At 47.2% G+C, this 19965-nt stretch overlaps 1 protein-coding gene across 6 annotated transcripts in view; it reads right to left on the bottom strand.

The window, feature by feature from the left end:
- Positions 1 to 19965, bottom strand: part of LOC122552164 (EVI5-like protein) — a 214493-nt gene that overhangs the window by 110292 nt on the left and 84236 nt on the right. For 3 of the 6 annotated variants that reach the window (XM_087983404.1, XM_087983405.1, XM_087983402.1), the window contains 3 exons: positions 19442 to 19474; positions 12535 to 12675; positions 3375 to 3503 (listed from right to left, as the gene is read on the bottom strand). In XM_087983404.1, the coding sequence (XP_087839530.1) occupies positions 3375 to 3503; positions 12535 to 12675; positions 19442 to 19474 (303 nt within the window). The remainder of the gene's footprint in view (positions 1 to 3374; positions 3504 to 12534; positions 12676 to 19441; positions 19475 to 19965) is intronic. The other 3 variants (XM_087983403.1, XM_087983406.1, XM_087983407.1) reach the window with 3 other exon arrangements.

Below are 19965 nucleotides of genomic sequence, written 5' to 3' on the forward strand. Positions count from 1 at the left end.
CCGCCCTCACAGTGACACTGACCGCCTGTCCCAGGGTCCTCACCCACCCGCCCTCACAGTGACACTGACCGCCTGTCCCAGGGTCCTCACCCACCCGCCCTCACAGTGACACTGACCGCCTGTCCCAGGGTCCTCACCCACCCGCCCTCACAGTGACACTGACCGCCTGTCCCAGTGTCCTCACCCACCCTCACAAGTGACACTGACCGCCTGTCCCAGGGTCCTCACCCACCCTCACAAGTGACACTGACCGCCTGTCCCAGGGTCCTCACCCACCCTCACAAGTGACACTGACCGCCTGTCCCAGGGTCCTCACCCACCCTCACAAGTGACACTGACCGCCTGTCCCAGGGTCCTCACCCACCCTCACAAGTGACACTGACCGCCTGTCCCTGGGTCCTCACCCACCCGCCCTCACAGTGGCACTGACCGCCTGTCCCTGGGTCCTCACCCACCCTCACAAGTGACACTGACCGCCTGTCCCAGGGTCCTCACCCACCCTCACAAGTGACACTGACCGCCTGTCCCAGGGTCCTCACCCACCCTCACAAGTGACACTGACCGCCTGTCCCAGGGTCCTCACCCACCCGCCCTCACAGTGGCACTGACCGCCTGTCCCTGGGTCCTCACCCACCCTCACAAGTGACACTGACCGCCTGTCCCAGGGTCCTCACCCACCCGCCCTCTCAGTGGCACTGACCGCCTGTCCCAAGGTCCTCCATCCACCCGCCCTCACAGTGACACTGACCGCCTCTCCCAGGGTCCTCACCCACCCGCCCTCACAGTGACACTGACCGCCTGTCCCAGGGTCCTCACCCACCCTCACAAGTGACACTGACCACCTGTCCCAGGGTCCTCCACCCACCCGCCCTCACAGTGACACTGACCGCCTGTCCCAGGGTCCTCACCCACCCTCACAAGTGACACTGACCGCCTGTCCCAGGGTCCTCACCCACCCTCACAAGTGACACTGACCGCCTGTCCCAGGGTCCTCCACCCACCCGCCCTCACAGTGACACTGACCGCCTGTCCCAGGGTCCTCACCCACCCTCACAAGTGACACTGACCGCCTGTCCCAGGGTCCTCACCCACCCGCCCTCACAGTGGCACTGACCGCCTGTCCCTGGGTCCTCACCCACCCTCACAAGTGACACTGACCGCCTGTCCCAGGGTCCTCACCACCCGCCCTCTCAGTGGCACTGACCGCCTGTCCCAGGGTCCTCCACCCACCCGCCCTCACAGTGACACTGACCAACTGTCCCAGGGTCCTCACCCACCCTCACAAGTGACACTGACCGCCTGTCCCAGGGTCCTCACCCACCCTCACAAGTGACACTGACCGCTTGTCCCAGGGTCCTCCACCCACCCGCCCTCACAGTGACACTGACCAACTGTCCCAGGGTCCTCACCCACCCTCACAAGTGACACTGACCGCCTGTCCCAGGGTCCTCACCCACCCTCACAAGTGACACTGACCGCCTGTCCCAGGGTCCTCACCCACCCTAACAGTGACACTGACCGCCTGTCCCAGGGTCCTCACCCACCCTCAAGTGACACTGACCGCCTGTCCCAGGGTCCTCACCCAACCGCCCTCACAGTGACACTGACCGCCTGTCCCAGGGTCCTCACCCACCCGCCCTCACAGTGACACTGACCGCCTGTCCCAGGGTCCTCACCCACCCGCCCTCACAGTGACACTGACCGCCTGTCCCAGGGTCCTCACCCACCCGCCCTCACAGTGACACTGACCGCCTGTCCCAGGGTCCTCACCCACCCGCCCTCACAGTGACACTGACCGCCTGTCCCAGGGTCCTCACCCACCCGCCCTCACAGTGACACTGACCGCCTGTCCCAGGGTCCTCACCCACCCTCACAGGTGACACTGACCGCCTGTCCCAGGGTCCTCCACCCACCCGCATTCACAGTGACACTGACCGCCTGTCCCAGGGTCCTCACCCACCCGCCCTCACAGTGACACTGACCGCCTGTCCCAGGGTCCTCACCCACCCGCCCTCACAGTGACACTGACCACCTGTCCCAGGGTCCTCACCCACCCTCACAAGTGACACTGACCGCCTGTCCCAGGGTCCTCCACCCACCCGCCCTCACAGTGACACTGACCACCTGTCCCAGGGTCCTCACCCACCCTCACAAGTGACATTGACCGCCTGTCCCAGGGTCCTCACCCACCCGCCCTCACAGTGACACTGACCGCCTGTCCCAGGGTCCTCACCCACCTGCCCTCACAGTGACACTGACCGCCTGTCCCAGGGTCCTCACCCACCCGCCCTCACAGTGACACTGACCGCCTGTCCCAGGGTCCTCACCCGCCCTCACAGTGACACTGACCGCCTGTCCCAGGGTCCTCACCCGCCCTCACAAGTGACACTGACCGCCTGTCCCAGGGTCCTCACCCACCCTCACAGTGACACTGACCGCCTGTCCCAGGGTCCTCACCCACCCTCACAAGTGACACTGACCGCCTGTCCCAGGGTCCTCACCCACCCGCCCTCACAGTGACACTGACCGCCTGTCCCAGGGTCCTCACCCACCTGCCCTCACAGTGACACTGACCGCCTGTCCCAGGGTCCTCACCCACCCGCCCTCACAGTGACACTGACCGCCTGTCCCAGGGTCCTCACCCGCCCTCACAGTGACACTGACCGCCTGTCCCAGGGTCCTCACCCGCCCTCACAAGTGACACTGACCGCCTGTCCCAGGGTCCTCACCCACCCTCACAGTGACACTGACCGCCTGTCCCAGGGTCCTCACCCACCCTCACAAGTGACACTGACCGCCTGTCCCAGGGTCCTCACCCACCCGCCCTCACAGTGACACTGACCGCCTGTCCCAGGGTCCTCACCCGCCCTCAGTGACACTGACCACCTGTCCCAGGGTCCTCACCCACCCTCACAGTGACACTGACCACCTGTCCCAGGGTCCTCACCCACCCGCCCTCACAGTGACACTGACCGCCTGTCCCAGGGTCCTCACCCACCCGCCCTCACAGTGACACTGACCGCCTGTCCCAGGGTCCTCACCCACCCGCCCTCACAGTGACACTGACCGCCTGTCCCAGGGTCCTCACCCACCCGCCCTCACAGTGACACTGACCGCCTGTCCCAGGGTCCTCACCCACCCGCCCTCACAGTGACACTGACCGCCTGTCCCAGGGTCCTCACCCACCCGCCCTCACAGTGACACTGACCGCCTTGTTGTACCTTGTGTGTCCCTTGTGCAAACATTCTTTGTTGTTACCTTTTACATTCTAATTGAAGACTGAAAAAAAGATTACTAAAACATCTTCACTCTGTGCTATTTGGAGTTTGCAGATTCTGGAGTTGAACCCTGTAGCAATAGAAGCATGTTCTCACCTTCTCCATTTCCAGAACCTTATCCTGCATTTCTTTCAGTGCAGTCAGTGTCTCAGCCTCTCTCAATCGAGATTGTTCCAGCTCCATCTTCAGCTGCATGACAACCTCCTCATTGTGATGGTGATCACACTATAAGGTGTGAAAGAAAGCAGAAATGGATTTCACAAGTAGCCAGTGACAGTCAGAACCAAAACAACTGAGTTAATATGTTACCTTACATTCTACACTCGGATCATCCCGATATAAACCGACCACACTCATCAACACTAATACATTGGGCATCCCCAGCTCTTTCCTTTTCGGCCTGTGCCACCAATGGAGCAGGTTGGAGAGCAGAAGTGAATAGGAGGAGGATGGCAACGAGGTAGAGTGGGGTATGGGCAGAGAGGGAGTCATGGGGGAAGGGGCAGGGAGTGGCAGAGGGGGGACAAGGTGGTGTACAGGCTTTGGAGAGTCAGGAGCTATGTTAAAATTCCCAGTTCTTGCTGCCATAGCATTTATACAACAACATTTTTGTTCAGTGCTAAGCCCCCAAGGACAGTGGACAAATTCAGGATTGGTAATGCCACTGAACTCCAAGAGACTCTCTCATTGGTAATGCTCATTGCCTGGCACTTATTGTGAAGGGCACAATATGGAAAATGTAATCAATTGTTTGAGATATCTACAGACTTGCTCTGTAATTGCAGCATTTTCATGCTTTGTTCAAGGTTTTCAACAGTAACAGACCACTGATTAAAGAACTTATTAAAGATATCAGAATGATAATATTTCAAGTTACAGAGAGAATTCTATGAATGCGGAAACATTTGGACAGTTCACTCAGCTTGTTTTGATCAGTAGCCACATATCTCACATGCTGCACCATGGCCTGGCATAGGCTGGGATGGTACTTAAATCTATCCCGAATTGCAGGTGACAAAGAAATTCCAGTCTCCTCATTCCTGGCTGCAGCCAACTGCCAAATCCAGTCCAGTCCACACTGGGAGGGAGTACTGGAGGATTTACCCAGTATATTTCTTCCTCCTGTACTCGGGGAGTCCCTATCAACATTGACACTGAAACGGATGAAGGGCTCCTGCTCGAAACGTCGATTTTCCTGCTCCTCAGCTGCTGCCTGACCTGCTGTGCTTTTCCAGCACCACTCTAATCTGGACTCAAACTGGAAACACTGTTCTAAATTCAGGACTTGATGAACACCAATTGATCATTTAGCTTCTTGACCACCGACATTTTAAAAAAAAAAGGTGAAAAATCTTCCAAGAAAGAGCATCAGTACGGAAGACATTTTTAAAAAAATGAAGTCGCCTCCAAATTACTCCCATTCCATTTTGACTGGGGGGAGAGAGAATTGTCGAACATCATTACCAACTTCGCAAATCAGCTGGAAAGGAATAAAGCAAATATAAGATTCAAATCAGAAACTGGCGAGTATGGTTCACAAATAAGAACTCATCGCCTGGTCGAAAGCTGTCAAATTTAGAAGCTGCCAAGAACAGCTCGAGATTTGAACTGCAAAAGGCATTCTTTTTTTAAGAAGAAAAATCTCACCCACTCCACCCAATCTGAGCACAAGATTGGTGTTACAATGGCTGCCAACCACAAGCACTGCTGTGAACCTGCCCGCTGACATTTGCACAGCTCCTTTTTATCTGATCAACTGCCGTGCAACCAAAGGTTTTACCCCCAAGTGGCTCTGACATCAGGAGGCCTTCTACACGTCAGCTCATGGGTCGCCTGCAGAATCGAGTGCTGGCTGGTGATGCAGCAAATTAACCTCATCTTTCACACTGGTCTACAATGCAGCACGGAGCAACACATGTGTCTGCAGAAAATCAGTGGACTCAGGCGGTATACAGTATGGGACACACACCAGCCTTTCCAACGTCACTCTCCAAACACATTAACGCTTCGAGCAGAATACCAATGCCAGACTCCTCCATCCCAATTCCTCCTCCTACTTCAAAAGCTTATTGACCATCCCTCAAATAAAGCAGTTCAACCTGAGGTGTATTGGGCAAAATGTTGCTGCAGAAGAACATCTAACAGCCTGACTTCAATGCTGACTTGCACATGTAGATTTTGCAATACATTGTAGGGTACATTGCTAAGCGGGTGAGCCAATAGTGGTGTGACAAGGGAAACCAGGCATCTGATACACAAGCGAGCAAGACTTGCAATAGTGTATCTCTAACAATCAGATTGCAAGGTTGTGAAATAAACAGCACAGGGACCGAGAAGGGGTGATATTATTGAACAGATATCGCTAAACAGACATTCGGGGTCAAAAAGCAAGGGGGAAGGCAGGGTGAGAGTACAGAACCATGTCAGGAAATGCAGGGATACAAGAGGGTAGGGGGGGTGGGAGTGAAGGACAGGGTGAGGAAGGAGATAAAATGGGAACATGAGAGAGAGAGAGAGAGGGAGGGAATGAAGTGGTATCTGGTTTTTGCAAGAGTTGTAACTTGCAAAGAACTGAAGCTGCCAGTGGTTACAGCCGAGTTTGGGGAAGAGGCTTAAGCATTCTCTCAACACCGTCCAAAGGCAAATCAAAGCAAAGAATGATTGCTGGTGAATGACGAGGTGGGAAACTCGATAAACAGGGAAAGTAGGGTTCCGTTTAATATAATGGACCGATCCATGGAAGAGCAGGAAAGCAATAAGTGATCAGAGAGTTGATCTGCAGACTTTGAGCTCCTTCTTCACAAGAGGAACAATGCAACGTACTTAAGAGGGTCAAGAGTAATGAGGAGACTTTGGAAGGTATACACTGATCAAAACCAATAGAGGGCAAAAATAGAATGAGTTTCTCACAGTTACCAACACAGTAACGAAGGAAGCAAAGACTCCGAATTGGATTTTGGAAAGGAAGAGGATGACAATGTTTATGATGACCATTAAAACTTGGATGCATTATCACAAGGTGTTATCCAAATCAATCAGAAAATTGAAGTGAGAATCGTAAAACCTTAAAAAGATGAATATTAAAGGCAATGAAAGTAGTATTGGGGCAGAAGACAGTTTGTTTCTGTTACTGCTGAACATTTTCTTTTTATTGTTTTCCCAAACAGTCCTATCAAACTGAACAAACAGGATGTTCAGAGACAAAACAGGCTTTTTTCAAAATAAAGGAGATAGGCCTTGGGCCTTGAGAATTACCGAAATTTGATAAGGCACTAACTCTCCCGATCAGCCACTCAATTATTGCTGCAGCTTGGAATCCTAGTTTGTGCTCACTGTGGAAGTGTAAACAGTTTCCCCACCAAGTGCTCTCAAATAAAGACTACATCACAGAACTGTGAAGCCCTTCAGAAGCCAACCTCTCTCTTACAGCTTACATTTCCCAAACATCTCTGTTCCCAGACTTCTTTCAGTACAAACCGAATATCCTTATTAAACAGGTACAATTTCAAAATCACTGCCATGGAAAAACTATTTCAAACCACAGCAATTTCTAAAGATAACAGTGCAAGAGCTGAACCTTCCCGATAGTAAGGCCCAGTGTAAAGGGTCCCTTTACTGGACTCAAAACATTAACTGTGTTTTCTCTTCACAAATGCTGCCAGACCTGCTGTATTTCTCCAGCAATTTCTGCTTTTGCCGTATTTCTATAAGAAAGGTGGTGGTTTTGACCAGCCTCGACCAATGGACAGCAGAGTCGTTACAGAGAGTGCCACACAGACATGCATAAAATCTGAGACCGAGGAAAAGTACAATGTGGAGCACATTCTTTACAATAACAAACAGATTACAGATCTGATAGTTCTTGCAGATGAGCTGCTAAATAATTATTTCAATGTCTGAACTGGAAAGATAATGTTACCAGGTATAGCTGTCTAATTCTTTGTGGATTTACCTGATATGGAGCTCAGGTTGAAAAGTTAAACTGCGTGGTGTTTGATTAGGAAAACCACCACATCAGTCTTAAAGAATTCAGAGAGCGAAAAAGAATATCCGCCTGTTTTTAAGGAAGGACATACTTGCCTTTGCAGGCAGAACAGCAAAGGTTCACCAGATTGATTACTGGGATGACAGAGTTAACCATTTGTGGAAGGCAGAGTACACTGAGTCCCCTTCTCTAGGTTCTCCTTAAAACATACAAAATTCTGAAGGGGTTTGACAGAGATTGCTTATCCTGGTCAGGCAATTTTGAACAAGAGGCTATGGATAAGGGACCAATAATTTCATAACGAAGAGAAGCAATTCCTGAATTCAGACGGATATTAATTTTTGGAACTGTTTACACCAGAGAGCTGAAGATGAAAGATCAAATATTCTTAAGGCTGAGGAAGACGGACCACTTGTCAGGAGAGAATACAAGGATATGGGGAGGTTGTTTTCAGGTACAAAAATCAGCCATGATCATATTGAGAGGCAGATCAGGCTACAAGAGTTAACTGGACTAGTCCTGCTCCTATTTCTTGTGTTTTGTACATTGCCTGTGCTCCATATATTCACTATACCATGTTAATACAAGTCTAATTGCTCTCACCACATTAAGCAGCTGTTGGCAGTTTTGCTCAAAACTGTGTCCATCACAAGGAACTTAGCGATCTTGTTGTTTGGAAATATTTAAAGGAGCTAGCTCACCGAGTGCCAGTCCTGCTCTGCCATCCTGAATGCTTTAATATGTTAATGCACAAGATACATCCTGAACTTCAGTCATTGCAAAATGAGGCAGCTGGAATGAAGAGTCAGTCCAAAACAAAATGCCATCTGACACGTTATGCATGTTGTTTAAGGGACTACTCTTTAGGCCAGGAAAGGGGATTCCGCTTTAGCCAAAGAAAGACAGTAATGGCACTCTAGATTCCATACTGAAAGCAGAAACCTAGCTGAAAGTGTATGGTTTGATGACAGTACAAATAGCTAACACATCAGCAAATCAAAAGAAACCGATCTTGGCTCCAAGTTAGGGAACGTGAACATAGCAAGTTCTCCCTGATCTCTCACCCCAGGTGGAGCGATTTCTTGCCTGAGGTTAAAGACTTCATTCCTCTCCAACAAAACACAGTGCAGCATTGCTAAAATATTTGCGATGTAACACCGAGCTATTGATGCACCTCACTGCAATTAACTCAATCTCGTTGTTTGAATTTATATTTTGTTTCTAAAAACACCAACCCATTGTCAACATTATACAATCAGGGACGGGGGGAGCAATTTTAAATAAAAATTACAACTCTTATCAAAGGTTGGAACTCAACAGATTACATGGATGGGCCAAGTTATCATTGACATCAACTGTCTAATGCATGACATGACACTTCACTAATCTACCGTCTGTGATAATACGAAACATCTGGGACTGTGGGTTTGAGCCAGTTGGAGCCAAGGTACAGAGTTTCACAACTGAAAACTGGTTACCACTGAAATCAAGGGCAAACTACACCCTCTTAAAAACAATTGTTCATCTTGAGTATACACATTAATTAACACGTACCCCTTCCCAAAACAGATTTATGATAAACTAAGTTTTTGATAAATTAAAGGATAAATAAGTTTTGATTTGAAACAAATCTTTTTTGTGGAATAAGTGAATGATGAAACCACAGTCCATAAATCATCACTACATATTCACCATTCCCCTAATTTACATTCTTTTCCCACAATAAGCTTTGTCTTGTAACAAAAGGAGTAAAAATCAAAGGAAGAGAAGCCAGACCAGATCCTTGTTTCCCTTGTATTCTGCCATGCAGTGTCAGGAGAAACATCACTGAACACAGGCTGATTCAGGATGAGGCTTATAACCTCAGTGTGGATTCCATATCATTTGGTCAGGTTATTCAGTGGTGAGGGGGCAGGGCAGGAAGACAGGCACAAACAGCAGCAAAGAAATCTCTTACTTTGTGTCCAGTACCTATTTAAAATGAGTCAATGGGGTTGGTTTAATTTGTGTGACAGCTAATGGAAGTGTACAGGGAGGATAAACTCTGCTAGCTTATTACAGTGGCATGGATGCAAAAAACAATCAGAGAAATGAAGTACATCTTTGTTTATCTTAATGCCACAGTCTAAAAAGATTGTGAACAGGACAATAACTGCTGCGATGGGGAAGAATTTGGAGATCTGCCGTCATCACACATTGCTCTGTGCTGAAAGACCCACAGAAGCAAGTACTCGCTGACCACAACAGCAGACTGCTGGTGGTACATTTCTCTGTGTCAGAACTGACAAGTCTCTCAGCACAGATGCTGCCAAACAGTTGGAAGGAACCAAGCACCTGCTTCACGAAATGGAGCTTGTTTTGCTCCCACCGTGAGGGCACTGGTGCACAGTTAAACCGTCTGACAGGGACCACCTGTACATCATCACAGCCTGGTGAATACCGTTAGCACATGGCTGTCACTTACTTCATTGCAAGGAGCAAAGTTGGAAGGCATTGTACACCCTAACTCTAAAAACAGTTTACATTTGATAGGTCAAATTATAATCACGCAGCAAGTTGCAACACTGTTCATGTGCTCCATCCATGTGCAAGGTGGCTGCACATTCATTTATTTTGCTCTGAAATGCTTATTTGAATTCAATTATGTTTGAGTTCAAAAGAAAAACAAAATACTGGCAAGACAATACACCACCAACAGGAAGTTTAGAAGTATCGCTAAACACTACACTTAGAACATGGCTATCTGTCGAAAGTGTTTGTGCTGGAAATTCCAGGAAGTGTCAAAGTAGATCAGTCCCCAGGGCCAGACCAGATACACCCAAGGTTACGACAGGAAGTGAGGAATGAGATTGCTGCGCCTCTGGTGATGATCTTTGCATCCTCACTCTCCACGGGGGTAGTACTGGATGATTGGAGGGAGGTGAATGTTGTTCCTCTGTTCAAGGGAATAGGGAAATCCCTGGGAATTATAGACCAGTCAGTCTTACATCCGTGGTAAGCAAGGTATGGAAAGGTTTCTGAGAGATAGGATTTATGTCTATTTTGTAAAACAGTTTGATTAAAGATAGTCAGCATGACTTTGAGAGGGGCAGGTCATGCTTCAAAAGCCTTATTGAGATCTTAGAGGTTGTGATGAGACAATTTGACGAGGGTCGAGCAGTGGATGTGGTGTATATGGGTTTCAGTAAGGCTTTTGATAAGGTCCACTATGGTAGGCTTATTCAGAAAGTTAGAAGGTATGGGATACAAGGAAACGTGTCTGTCTGGATACAGAGTTGGCTGGCCAAAAGAAGACAGCGAGTGGTAATGGATGGAAAACATTCCGCCTGGAGGTCAGTGACCAGTGGTGCCCCACAAGGACCTGTTCTTGGGTCTCTGCTCTTTGTAGTTTTTATAAATGACTTGGAAGAAGTAGTGGAGGGGGGTGGTAGTAAGTTACCGATGACACAAAGCTTGGTGGGGTTGTAGATGGTATCGAGGGCTGCTACAGGTTACAACAAGGCATTGACAGGATGTAGAGCTGGGCTGAGAGGTGGTAGATGGAGTTCAACCTGGATAAATGCGATGCAATTCATTTTGGAAGGTCGAATTTGAATGCTAAATATAGGGTTAAAGACAGGATTCTTGGCAGTGTGGAGGAACAGTGGGATCTTGGGTTCCACATACATAGATCTCACAATGTTGCCACCCAAGTTGATAGGATTGTTAAGGAGGTGCATGGTTTTTTGGCTTTCATTAACAGGGGGGATTGAGTTTAAGAGCCACAAGGTTTTGCTGCAGCTCTTTAAACCCAGGTCAGACCACACTTGGAATATTGTGTCCAGTTCTGGTCACCTCATTATAAGAAGGATGTAGATGCTTTGGAGAGGGTGCAGAGGAGATTTACCACAGGAGATTTACCAGAATGCTGTGGGCATGTCTTATGAAGAGAGGTTGAGGGAGTTAGGACTTTTCACACTGGAGGGAAGGAGAAAGAGAGGTGACTTGATAGAAACGTACAAGGTAATGAGGGGCATAGATAGAGTAGATAGCCAGTGACTTTTCCCCAGGGCAGAAATGGCTGTCACAAGGGGTCATAATTTTAAGGTGATTGGAAGAAGGTATAGGGGAGATGGCAGAGGGAGGTCCTTTACAGAGAGTGGTGGGTGTGTGGAATGTACAGCCAGTGGTGGGACAGTCAGACATTAGGGAGATTTAAGCGACTGCTGGACACGCACATGAACAGCAGTAAATTGAGGGTGTGTAGGTTAGATTGGTCTTAGATTAAGATAAATGCTCGGCACAACATCGTGGGCCGAAGGGCCTGTACTGTGCTGTTACTTTTTTATGTTTTAAAGAATGCTGTCAGTGCAAGAAATTAAAGCAATTTAGATCCACTGGGGTGTTTTTACTGAATTCAAACAATTGCTATCACCAGAAACCAGCAATCCCACATTTATTTAATCTGAATGTTATGAAAGTAGTGGACAGGTGTTTATACAAGGCCAGTAACCAGTTGGCACACATTTTGAGGCTCTTGTGTCAGTGGTAGTGTCCTTATTTCTGAGCCTAGCAGCCTTGGGGTCAATTCCCACCTGCTCCAGAGATGGGTCATAGCACGTCTGAACAGGTTGGTTAGAAAGAAACTGGCATACGCTTTGATAAGAGACAAAGGCACATTAGCTTCACGGGACTGGACAGTCGAGGCATAAGAGATAATGCAGCTGTGGAGCTGAACTCAGGACTCTCTTCCTTAGAAATAATTAAGCAGACTGTTGTAAAACCATATCACTGTGCCTCAGCTCCAGAATGAAAACGTGACCCACTCTCAGATCTCTCCCATTGGTGCTCGGGTTACCTTCTATAAAATGCACAAGAGCAGGTTAAAATGATCAGCTATTAAGTTTCTCTCCTTCCTTTTGAGAAAGATCATAACTTCTTGATTACAATCCAGCTAGGAGAAAGTGAGGACTGCAGATGCTGGAGATCAGAGCTGAAAACGTGTTGCTGGAAAAGCGCAGCAGGTCAGGCAGCATCCAAGGAGCAGGAGAATCGACGTTTCGGGCATGAGCCCTTCTTCAGGAATGAGGCTATCCAGGGGGTGCTGCTTGGACAAATCACTATTTACAGCAGATGTTGAGTTTGGGGTCAAGTATAATAGCTATACCTCAAATGTCACTGAGGACTAGCCAAGTGGGAGATGACTGTAAAGCAGCCAGAATACACTGGATGCTTTTTGCTGGTCGTGCAGACTGAAGGTGAGTGAGAAAGCCCAGAGTTGCCTTTCCTTACCCTGAGCTCCTGCAGTTCCTGAATGGTGCTCTGTGCTCGCTCTAGTTTCTCACTGGTTGAGTTGAACTGCTGCTTTGCTACAGCCAGCTCTCGCTTGATGACGTAGTTCTCCTCAGCTTCCTGCGCCCTGGTTACTTGCCCCTGAAGACAAACCCACGAGGGAGAGAAAGGTTAGCGACACAGACGGGCTTCTGACTCTCTGAAGGCCGAATTCCATCCTTAAATTTACCTTTTGATGGCCAGGAAAACAAACAGGCTGAGTTGCTTTTGAGGGTTCTTACCTTGGACCAATCCATTAGGCAATTTCGTGTTTGTACAAGTTTATACAAATGCAAAATTGCCAAATGGATTAGTGCACTTATTGGGTGGGCTGTGGTGGGAAGGCAGTGATGCAGAGATAATGCCATAGACTAATAATTCAGAATCCCAGGCTAATGTTGCAGGGACAGGGGTTAGAATTCTACCACGGCAGGTGACAAACTGAATTCAATTCCATGTGGAATTAAAAGTTAGTCTAACGCCGACCATGTAACCATTACCCACTGCCATTAAAGCTCAAAGGGCATCAACGAGGCCAGCTCAGAAACACCATCTGCCATATGTACTTGGCCTACATATAACTTGAAACCCACAACATCATGGTTGACTTTTAAATGCCCTCTGAAATAGCCTGGGCAGCCATTCAATTCAAGGGAATTCAGGGATGGACAACTAATGTTGGCCTCACTGGTGACACATACATCATCATAGAATCCCTACATTGTGGAAAGAGGCCATTTGGCCCAACCAGTCCACACCGACCCTCCAGAGAGTAACCCACCCAGACCCTATACGCTACATTGCCTGACTAATGCACCTAACCTACACATCCCTGAAAACTATGGGCAATTTAGCATATTCAGTTAACCCTGCCCTCACATTTGGATTGTGGGAGGAAACCAGAGCATCCAGAGGAAACCCATGTAGACACGGGGAGAATGTCTGTGTGGAGTTTGCACAGTTGCCAGAGGCTGGAATCAAACCTGGGTCCCTGGCGGTGTGAGGCAGCAGTGCTAACCACCTGAGCCACCATGTCACCCCTACATGTCACATACAAGGATAAAGGAAAAATGCCATCAATAAACAAAATCATGCAGGGATGGCCTCTAGCCCAAACTAAACCAGTTAATCTCAGCTAAGATACCAGCCAGACAGTGTGAACATTTCGCACTGAAATAGGAGCACAAACAGAGGGGCCTGGTTATCATCAACAGCAATTCCAATAGCAAACTTCCACCTTCCAAGGAAAGGGCAAGGGACAATCAACACTCATCGGATTATTCCCAAGCTAGGAATCAATGCCTTCAGAGATGGGAAAAGAAAAGGGCTCAAAGAAATGACTAATGATAGTACAAGAATCTGATACCCTAGTGACACGCCTGTGACATAAGACTAACTCAGGAAGTCAGCCCTGCTTATAAGTGTATGCACAGAAACAATTTTAAGAATTTATTAATGTAGATTAGATTAGATTCCCTACAGTGTGGAAACAGGCCCTTCGGCCAAACCAGTCCACACTGACCCTCTGAAGAGCAACACACCCAGACCCATTTCCCTCTGACTAATGCACCTGACACTGTGGGCAATTTAACATGGCCAATTCACCTAACCAGCACATCTTTGTGACAGTGGGAGGAAACCCACGCAGACACGGGGAGAATGTGCAAACTCCACCCGAGGCGGGAAGTGAACCTGGAAACCTGGTGCTGTGAGGCAGCAGTACTAACTGCTGAATCACCATGTATCACCAAGAGCACAAATGGAGACACAAAGGGAGAAAGACTGATCTAGCTACTGGACTGACAGAATGTTTTAGAGTTGTAGAAGAGGCACATACTGTTAGGATGGATCTTATGAGCAGAAATCAGAGTCAAACAAAGATAAACATCTGACAAAAAAAAACACACAAACAGGGCAGGAACCCATGGGAAGGGTGGAGGGGAAGTGGTGGCACGAAGAGAGAGAGAGAAGGGAAGAGAGTCAACAAATAGAGTTGAATTTGAGGTGACCGAACCTCCAAATCTGGGTCAAAGGGAAGAAACCAGGTAGGGAGTAGTAGTAGACAATGACAGTAATACTGCAGGTGATTATAAATAATTAAAGCTGCAGCACTAAACTGTATAACCCAGCAAAGAAGGGAGCGACAGGACGGGTACAAGCCATCTTAGTAGATGGAAGGGGAACTCCAGGGAATTGTCTGTACAGAGAATCCTGGTCTTGAGGCCAAAAGATGCTTCCATAGAAAACATCAGAATAGGAAGAAATTAGACTAGTGAGCCAGAGTCTGTTCCTCCATTTGATAAGGTTGGCTGGTTGATTGGTTAGTGTTGTCCCATCTGATAACCTTCGATTCCCCCGCTTTCCAAGAATCTACAAATAAAAACAACGATAGAATTGCGGATGCTGGGAATCAGAAACAAACCACAAATTGCTGAAAATACTCAGCAGGTATGGCAGCATCAGAGAGAAATCAGAGTTAATGTTTCAGACCCATCTTCAGAACAGATAGTAGGCTAGGAAAACATATATGTTTAATGAAGATAGGATGGGGGAAGGGAGTAAGGAGTAAATGATAGGTAGAAATAGAGCCCAAAGGGTGAAAAACACACTGGACATAGGAGATGATGTCAGCTGAAGAGAATGACTAGCTGCTGATGGGGACTAATAATCAGTTGTGTGTAATAGCAGGCCATATGATAACAAGGCCTGGTGTGTGCAGGTGGGATACTGAGTCCAGCAGGCTGTAGAGTTCCCAAGGCGGGAACGAGGTGCTGTTCTTCCAGGTTGCAATGAGCTTCACTGGAGCACTGCAGCAAGCCTGAGACAGAGATACTGGCCAGGGAACAGGGTGGCATATTGAAGTGGCAAGCAGGGGGACACTAAGGGTTTTCTTTGCAAACAGAACATAGGTATCCATCTTAGTCTTAAAATATTCCCTGATCCCACAAGTTCCAACTTTGCACAACCCTCAGAAAGCAAAAAAAAATCTCCTTACCTCTGTGCTAGGAGGGTGAGCCTTACATTTTCAAATTCCTCCCTAATTGTGGACTCAGCTACAAGAGGAAACCTCCTTTACATATCCACTTTGTCAAGACCATTCAGCATCTCCTGCACCTCAACCAAATCACCCTTCACTCTTCTCAGCGAGAGTGGAAACAAGCCCAGTCTATCCTCAGACAATCTGCTCATTTCAGATACCCATCTAGAAAACCCCCTCTGAACTGTCTCCACTGCATTTAATCCTTCCTTAAATAAGATCAAAACTGCACAGTATTTGATTTGTGCTCGCACCAATGCCCTGGGGTCCTTACTTCCATGTTTAATTCTTCTCATAACAAATGATAGCATTCCATTAGACTTCCTGATTAAATGGAAGAACACTGAAAGATAATATTAAATGAGTGCAGGAGCACAGGGATCTGGTATATCTGTGTACATCTCCACAGAGCATTGGAGGTGGCAGGACTGGTGGACAGAGAAATAAAGAAAGCATTGCTGAGGCCACATCTGCAGTACTCTGTGTAGTTCTGGTCCATTTGTCAAAGGATATCGAGCAGTTCAGAGAAGATTTACTGGATAAATACCAGGGATAAGCAGATTGCCTTTGGTGGAAACACTAGATGGGTTAAGCCTGTAACCTTTGGAGTTTAGAAGAATCAGAAGTGACTTTACTGAAACCTACAAGATTCTGAGGGGACTTAATCAGGTGCATCCTGAAAGTGTGTTTTCTCTTGTGACAGAATGTAGAACTCAGGGACATCATTTAATAATAGGGGCTTGTTGATTCATGACAGAGATGACAAAAGTTTTTCTGTGTTGAATGTCTTTGGAATTCCCTTCTTCAAAAGGCAGAGGATGCAGAATCTTTCAATATTTTTGAGGGAAGAGGTACACAGATTCTTGATTGCCAAACAGGTGGAAGATAAATTGAGGATATGCAGGAATGTAGAGTTGAGGTGAAAATCAGATGAGCCATCACCTTACTGAATGATGGAGCAGGTGCAAAGGCATGCGTGGCCAACTCTTGGTCTTTGTTCATCTGTTTGCAAGCTGTCGAGAGGATGTGGATTTACTCCTGGGATTGTGGCAATGTCCTCAGAGAGATAGAGACTAGGGCTGCATTTTCTGGAGTTTGGAAGCATGAAATGGCCAGATTTATTGACAGATTCGATGCAGAATGTTCCCCATGGCTGCTGGGTCACAGCCAAAGGACACAACCTTGAGATGAGGAGGAACTTCTTCAGTCAGGTGGCTAAATATTTGGAATTCTCTTCCCCAGTGGGATGTGGAAGCTCAATCATTGGTCAGTTGTAGACAGCTTTATAGATTTTGAGTTTATAAATGACATCAGGTGATATGGACATAGTACAGGAAGATGTTATTGAAGTAGGTGATCAGCTTGATCTAGAACAGCAGAGCAGGATCAAGGAGCAGATGGCTTACTCCTCCTCCTATCCAATAAGCCTCTGGCTCAAGGCAAACCTTCTCAGCTCTGCCTGGCAAGATGGTAACAACATCCTCCAAAGTGAAGGATGATGCATCCTGGAAGGGTCTGGGCCCATTCTCCCTGTAAAGAATGTCCAGCGCTGAGGCCTAAACACATGTCTACTCCAAAACCAATGGGTGTAATCTGCCATCAATCTTTCACACACATCTCACAGGCAGACACCACCAGAAACTGCACAGGACAGAAGGAATATAAATCCAAAAGGTGGTGCGCACCACGGTGGCTCAGTGGTTAGCACTGCTGCCTCACAGCGCCAGTGACCTGGGTTCAATTCCACTCTCAGGCGACTGTCTGTGTGGAGTTTGCACGTTCTTCCAGTGTCTGTGTGGGTTTGCTCTGGGTGCTCTGGATTCCTCCCACAGTCCAAACATGTGCGGGTTAGGTGGATTGGACATAGAAAATGCAGGGTTACAGGGATAGGGTAGGGGTGGGTCTGGGTGGGATGCTCTTCGGAGGGACGGTGTGGACTCAAATGGGCCGAATGGCCTGCTTCCACTCTATTCTCTGATTCTATTCTATTCTCTGAAAACCCAGATGATAACTATCATGAATCCAAAGACTCACACGAACTGGCTTTATCTTTAATTAGGCACCATCAGAATATCCAAGAACATTTAAACGTGTTGTCGGGAGGGTAAAAAAAAAGGAAGGGACAGAAATATGTTCAGGCCTAAAACACTCAGACAATAACCATCAACATTTACACAAGGGAATGAAAAAAAGCCAAAAGTCTGGAATTGTATCTCCACACAACACCCACCAGTATCACCTGTGGATCAAACTGCAATCCAAAAATCCCTCAGAGATCCTGGAGTGACTACAGTGAGCAGAGTAGAGTAGAGTGTGGGGGTAGATGCAGTGGGTAATGGGGAGGAACAGTGATAGCAGGTAAAAGGGGCTGGAGCAGAGTGGGGTGTAGAGTGAGTAATAGAAGCAGAAAATGGATAAAGAGATGGGGCAGAACAGCAGGGAATGGGGCAGAGGAAACTCTGAGGACACAATCAACAAGATGGGATTGGACGATGAGTGGGGGGGGGGGGGGGGGAGCTGGAAGGATGAGAGAATTGATAAAAACAAATAAAAATATTGAACTGTATGAAAGATTAAATAGTATTCCTTCACAAACTGGATGCCAGAAACAACATTCCTAAAAACAGGAGTTAGTAGAACAATCTCAATCTCAATGGAGGCAGTGAATGGATCAGAACCTGCTCATCTTCAGCCAGCCCAGCACTGCGGCTGATTAGTGAGCGTAAGGCACCCTGTTTACCCAGAACGGAGAGAATCACAGCTCCACGTCTGTGTACCAAATAGTCAGTTTAGAATGAAGTGACTGAGAAATATAAACTTTACTTCAAAATTTCAAGATGCTTCACAAATGTTTTTTTCCAAAACATGACAAATATGAAGCAGCACAATGGATTATTGCCCATATAAGAAACATAACTACATTAACTGTCTGCAATTGAAACATGTGAAACACCATGAATATTGGTTTAAACGAAGAGGTAATTGCAGTCCCGGAACACACGAATAACTACTGGTTAAAATAAGCACCAGAACAATGCTGTGATTGGAAAGGTTAACCAGGCACTGCGAGCCGCACTTATCAGGTCAGATACGCATTGCACCAAAAGCTTTCAGTGTAATAAGGAATACTCCTTTCAGTGCTTTGCATGCTCAAGTGAAGAGTAGCATTAGTACAGAGCTGTTGGTTACAGAGGGAGACTGCAGCATGCACTCAGGGAGTATACAGGTTCAATCCATCAACATCACATGAAACCTTGTCCCTCCAAAAAAAAGGGCTCTATAAATGCTCAGAGTTGTGATACACAAGAGAGTGTCCCACTTGACTGTATCAGAGTAAAGCTACATGTACATGTACACAGGCACATGGCGCTCTGAAGGCTGTCGTACCCAGACATACAGATTCTTCCATTTCATTTTAATGATCAGCTCTTCTGTAGTGAGCACACAGCACCAAAATGTGCCAGTCACAGGGTATGTGTACATGCACACTCTCCACTTACCCTTTTTAGACTGTCCTGCACTGCAAATCCTGACTGTGATGATCCTATTGAAGATCTGCCACCTACCCCTTCTCCCAAACTCCAGTTGACATATGATCTGCCCAAACCTAGTGTCCGGGCAGCTGTTCCTGTGCATCACTAATCTTTGCATTTACTTACCACAAGGGGGTGTGGTCTGGATTACAGTAAGTGCTTCCACAAGGATCACATGCAGCATGCAGGAGCGTGTGTGTCACGGCAGGGTTACCTCACTAGATGAGACAAGTAAAATGGCGTTGCTTTGGGAGGAGTTAGCAAGTTTAATGGCCATGAAAGAAAGTGGAAGGCATACCTGGATCAATCTATCTGCCAAGGCAGCACTTTCCTACAGGGGGAAAATCCACAAAAGGGAGTAAAAGGAAGAAAAAGTTTCACAAAAAGACACCACTAACACAGTAGAAAGCTCATATACGTAGCCCACACCTTACCACTCCGATACAACCAGCCAGAAAAGCAAGGTATCAAATATGCATTCCCACACTCTACCAAGCAGTCTTTTTTTGATGAGGAGAGGGAGGAAAAGAGAAGGAAGGATCTTTGAAATATTAATTTTCTGCATGTTGTTCAATTTTGAATGAGTCTAAGACGTTATATAAGATTACTGTTGTTACAGAGCGGGCCAAGTAGATACAAGGTAACAAAACTACTTCTCAGATTCCCCAACAAGTGGGTTGGAAGCTGAATTCACATCACCTTCCTCCTCATTGCCTCATTAAAGAAAGTCAACATAAAAACAAATTCATGGGGGATATGCAGCTTTTAAAAGGAGGAAAAAAATGTATGATCCCTTTCCTGCTTTTCTTTGTCTAAATAAAC

The sequence above is a fragment of the Chiloscyllium plagiosum genome, unplaced genomic scaffold (genome assembly GCF_037043375.1).
Source record: "Chiloscyllium plagiosum isolate Xiang-an unplaced genomic scaffold, Cpla_swu_hap1 HiC_scaffold_45, whole genome shotgun sequence".
Classification (NCBI taxonomy): domain Eukaryota; kingdom Metazoa; phylum Chordata; class Chondrichthyes; order Orectolobiformes; family Hemiscylliidae; genus Chiloscyllium; species Chiloscyllium plagiosum.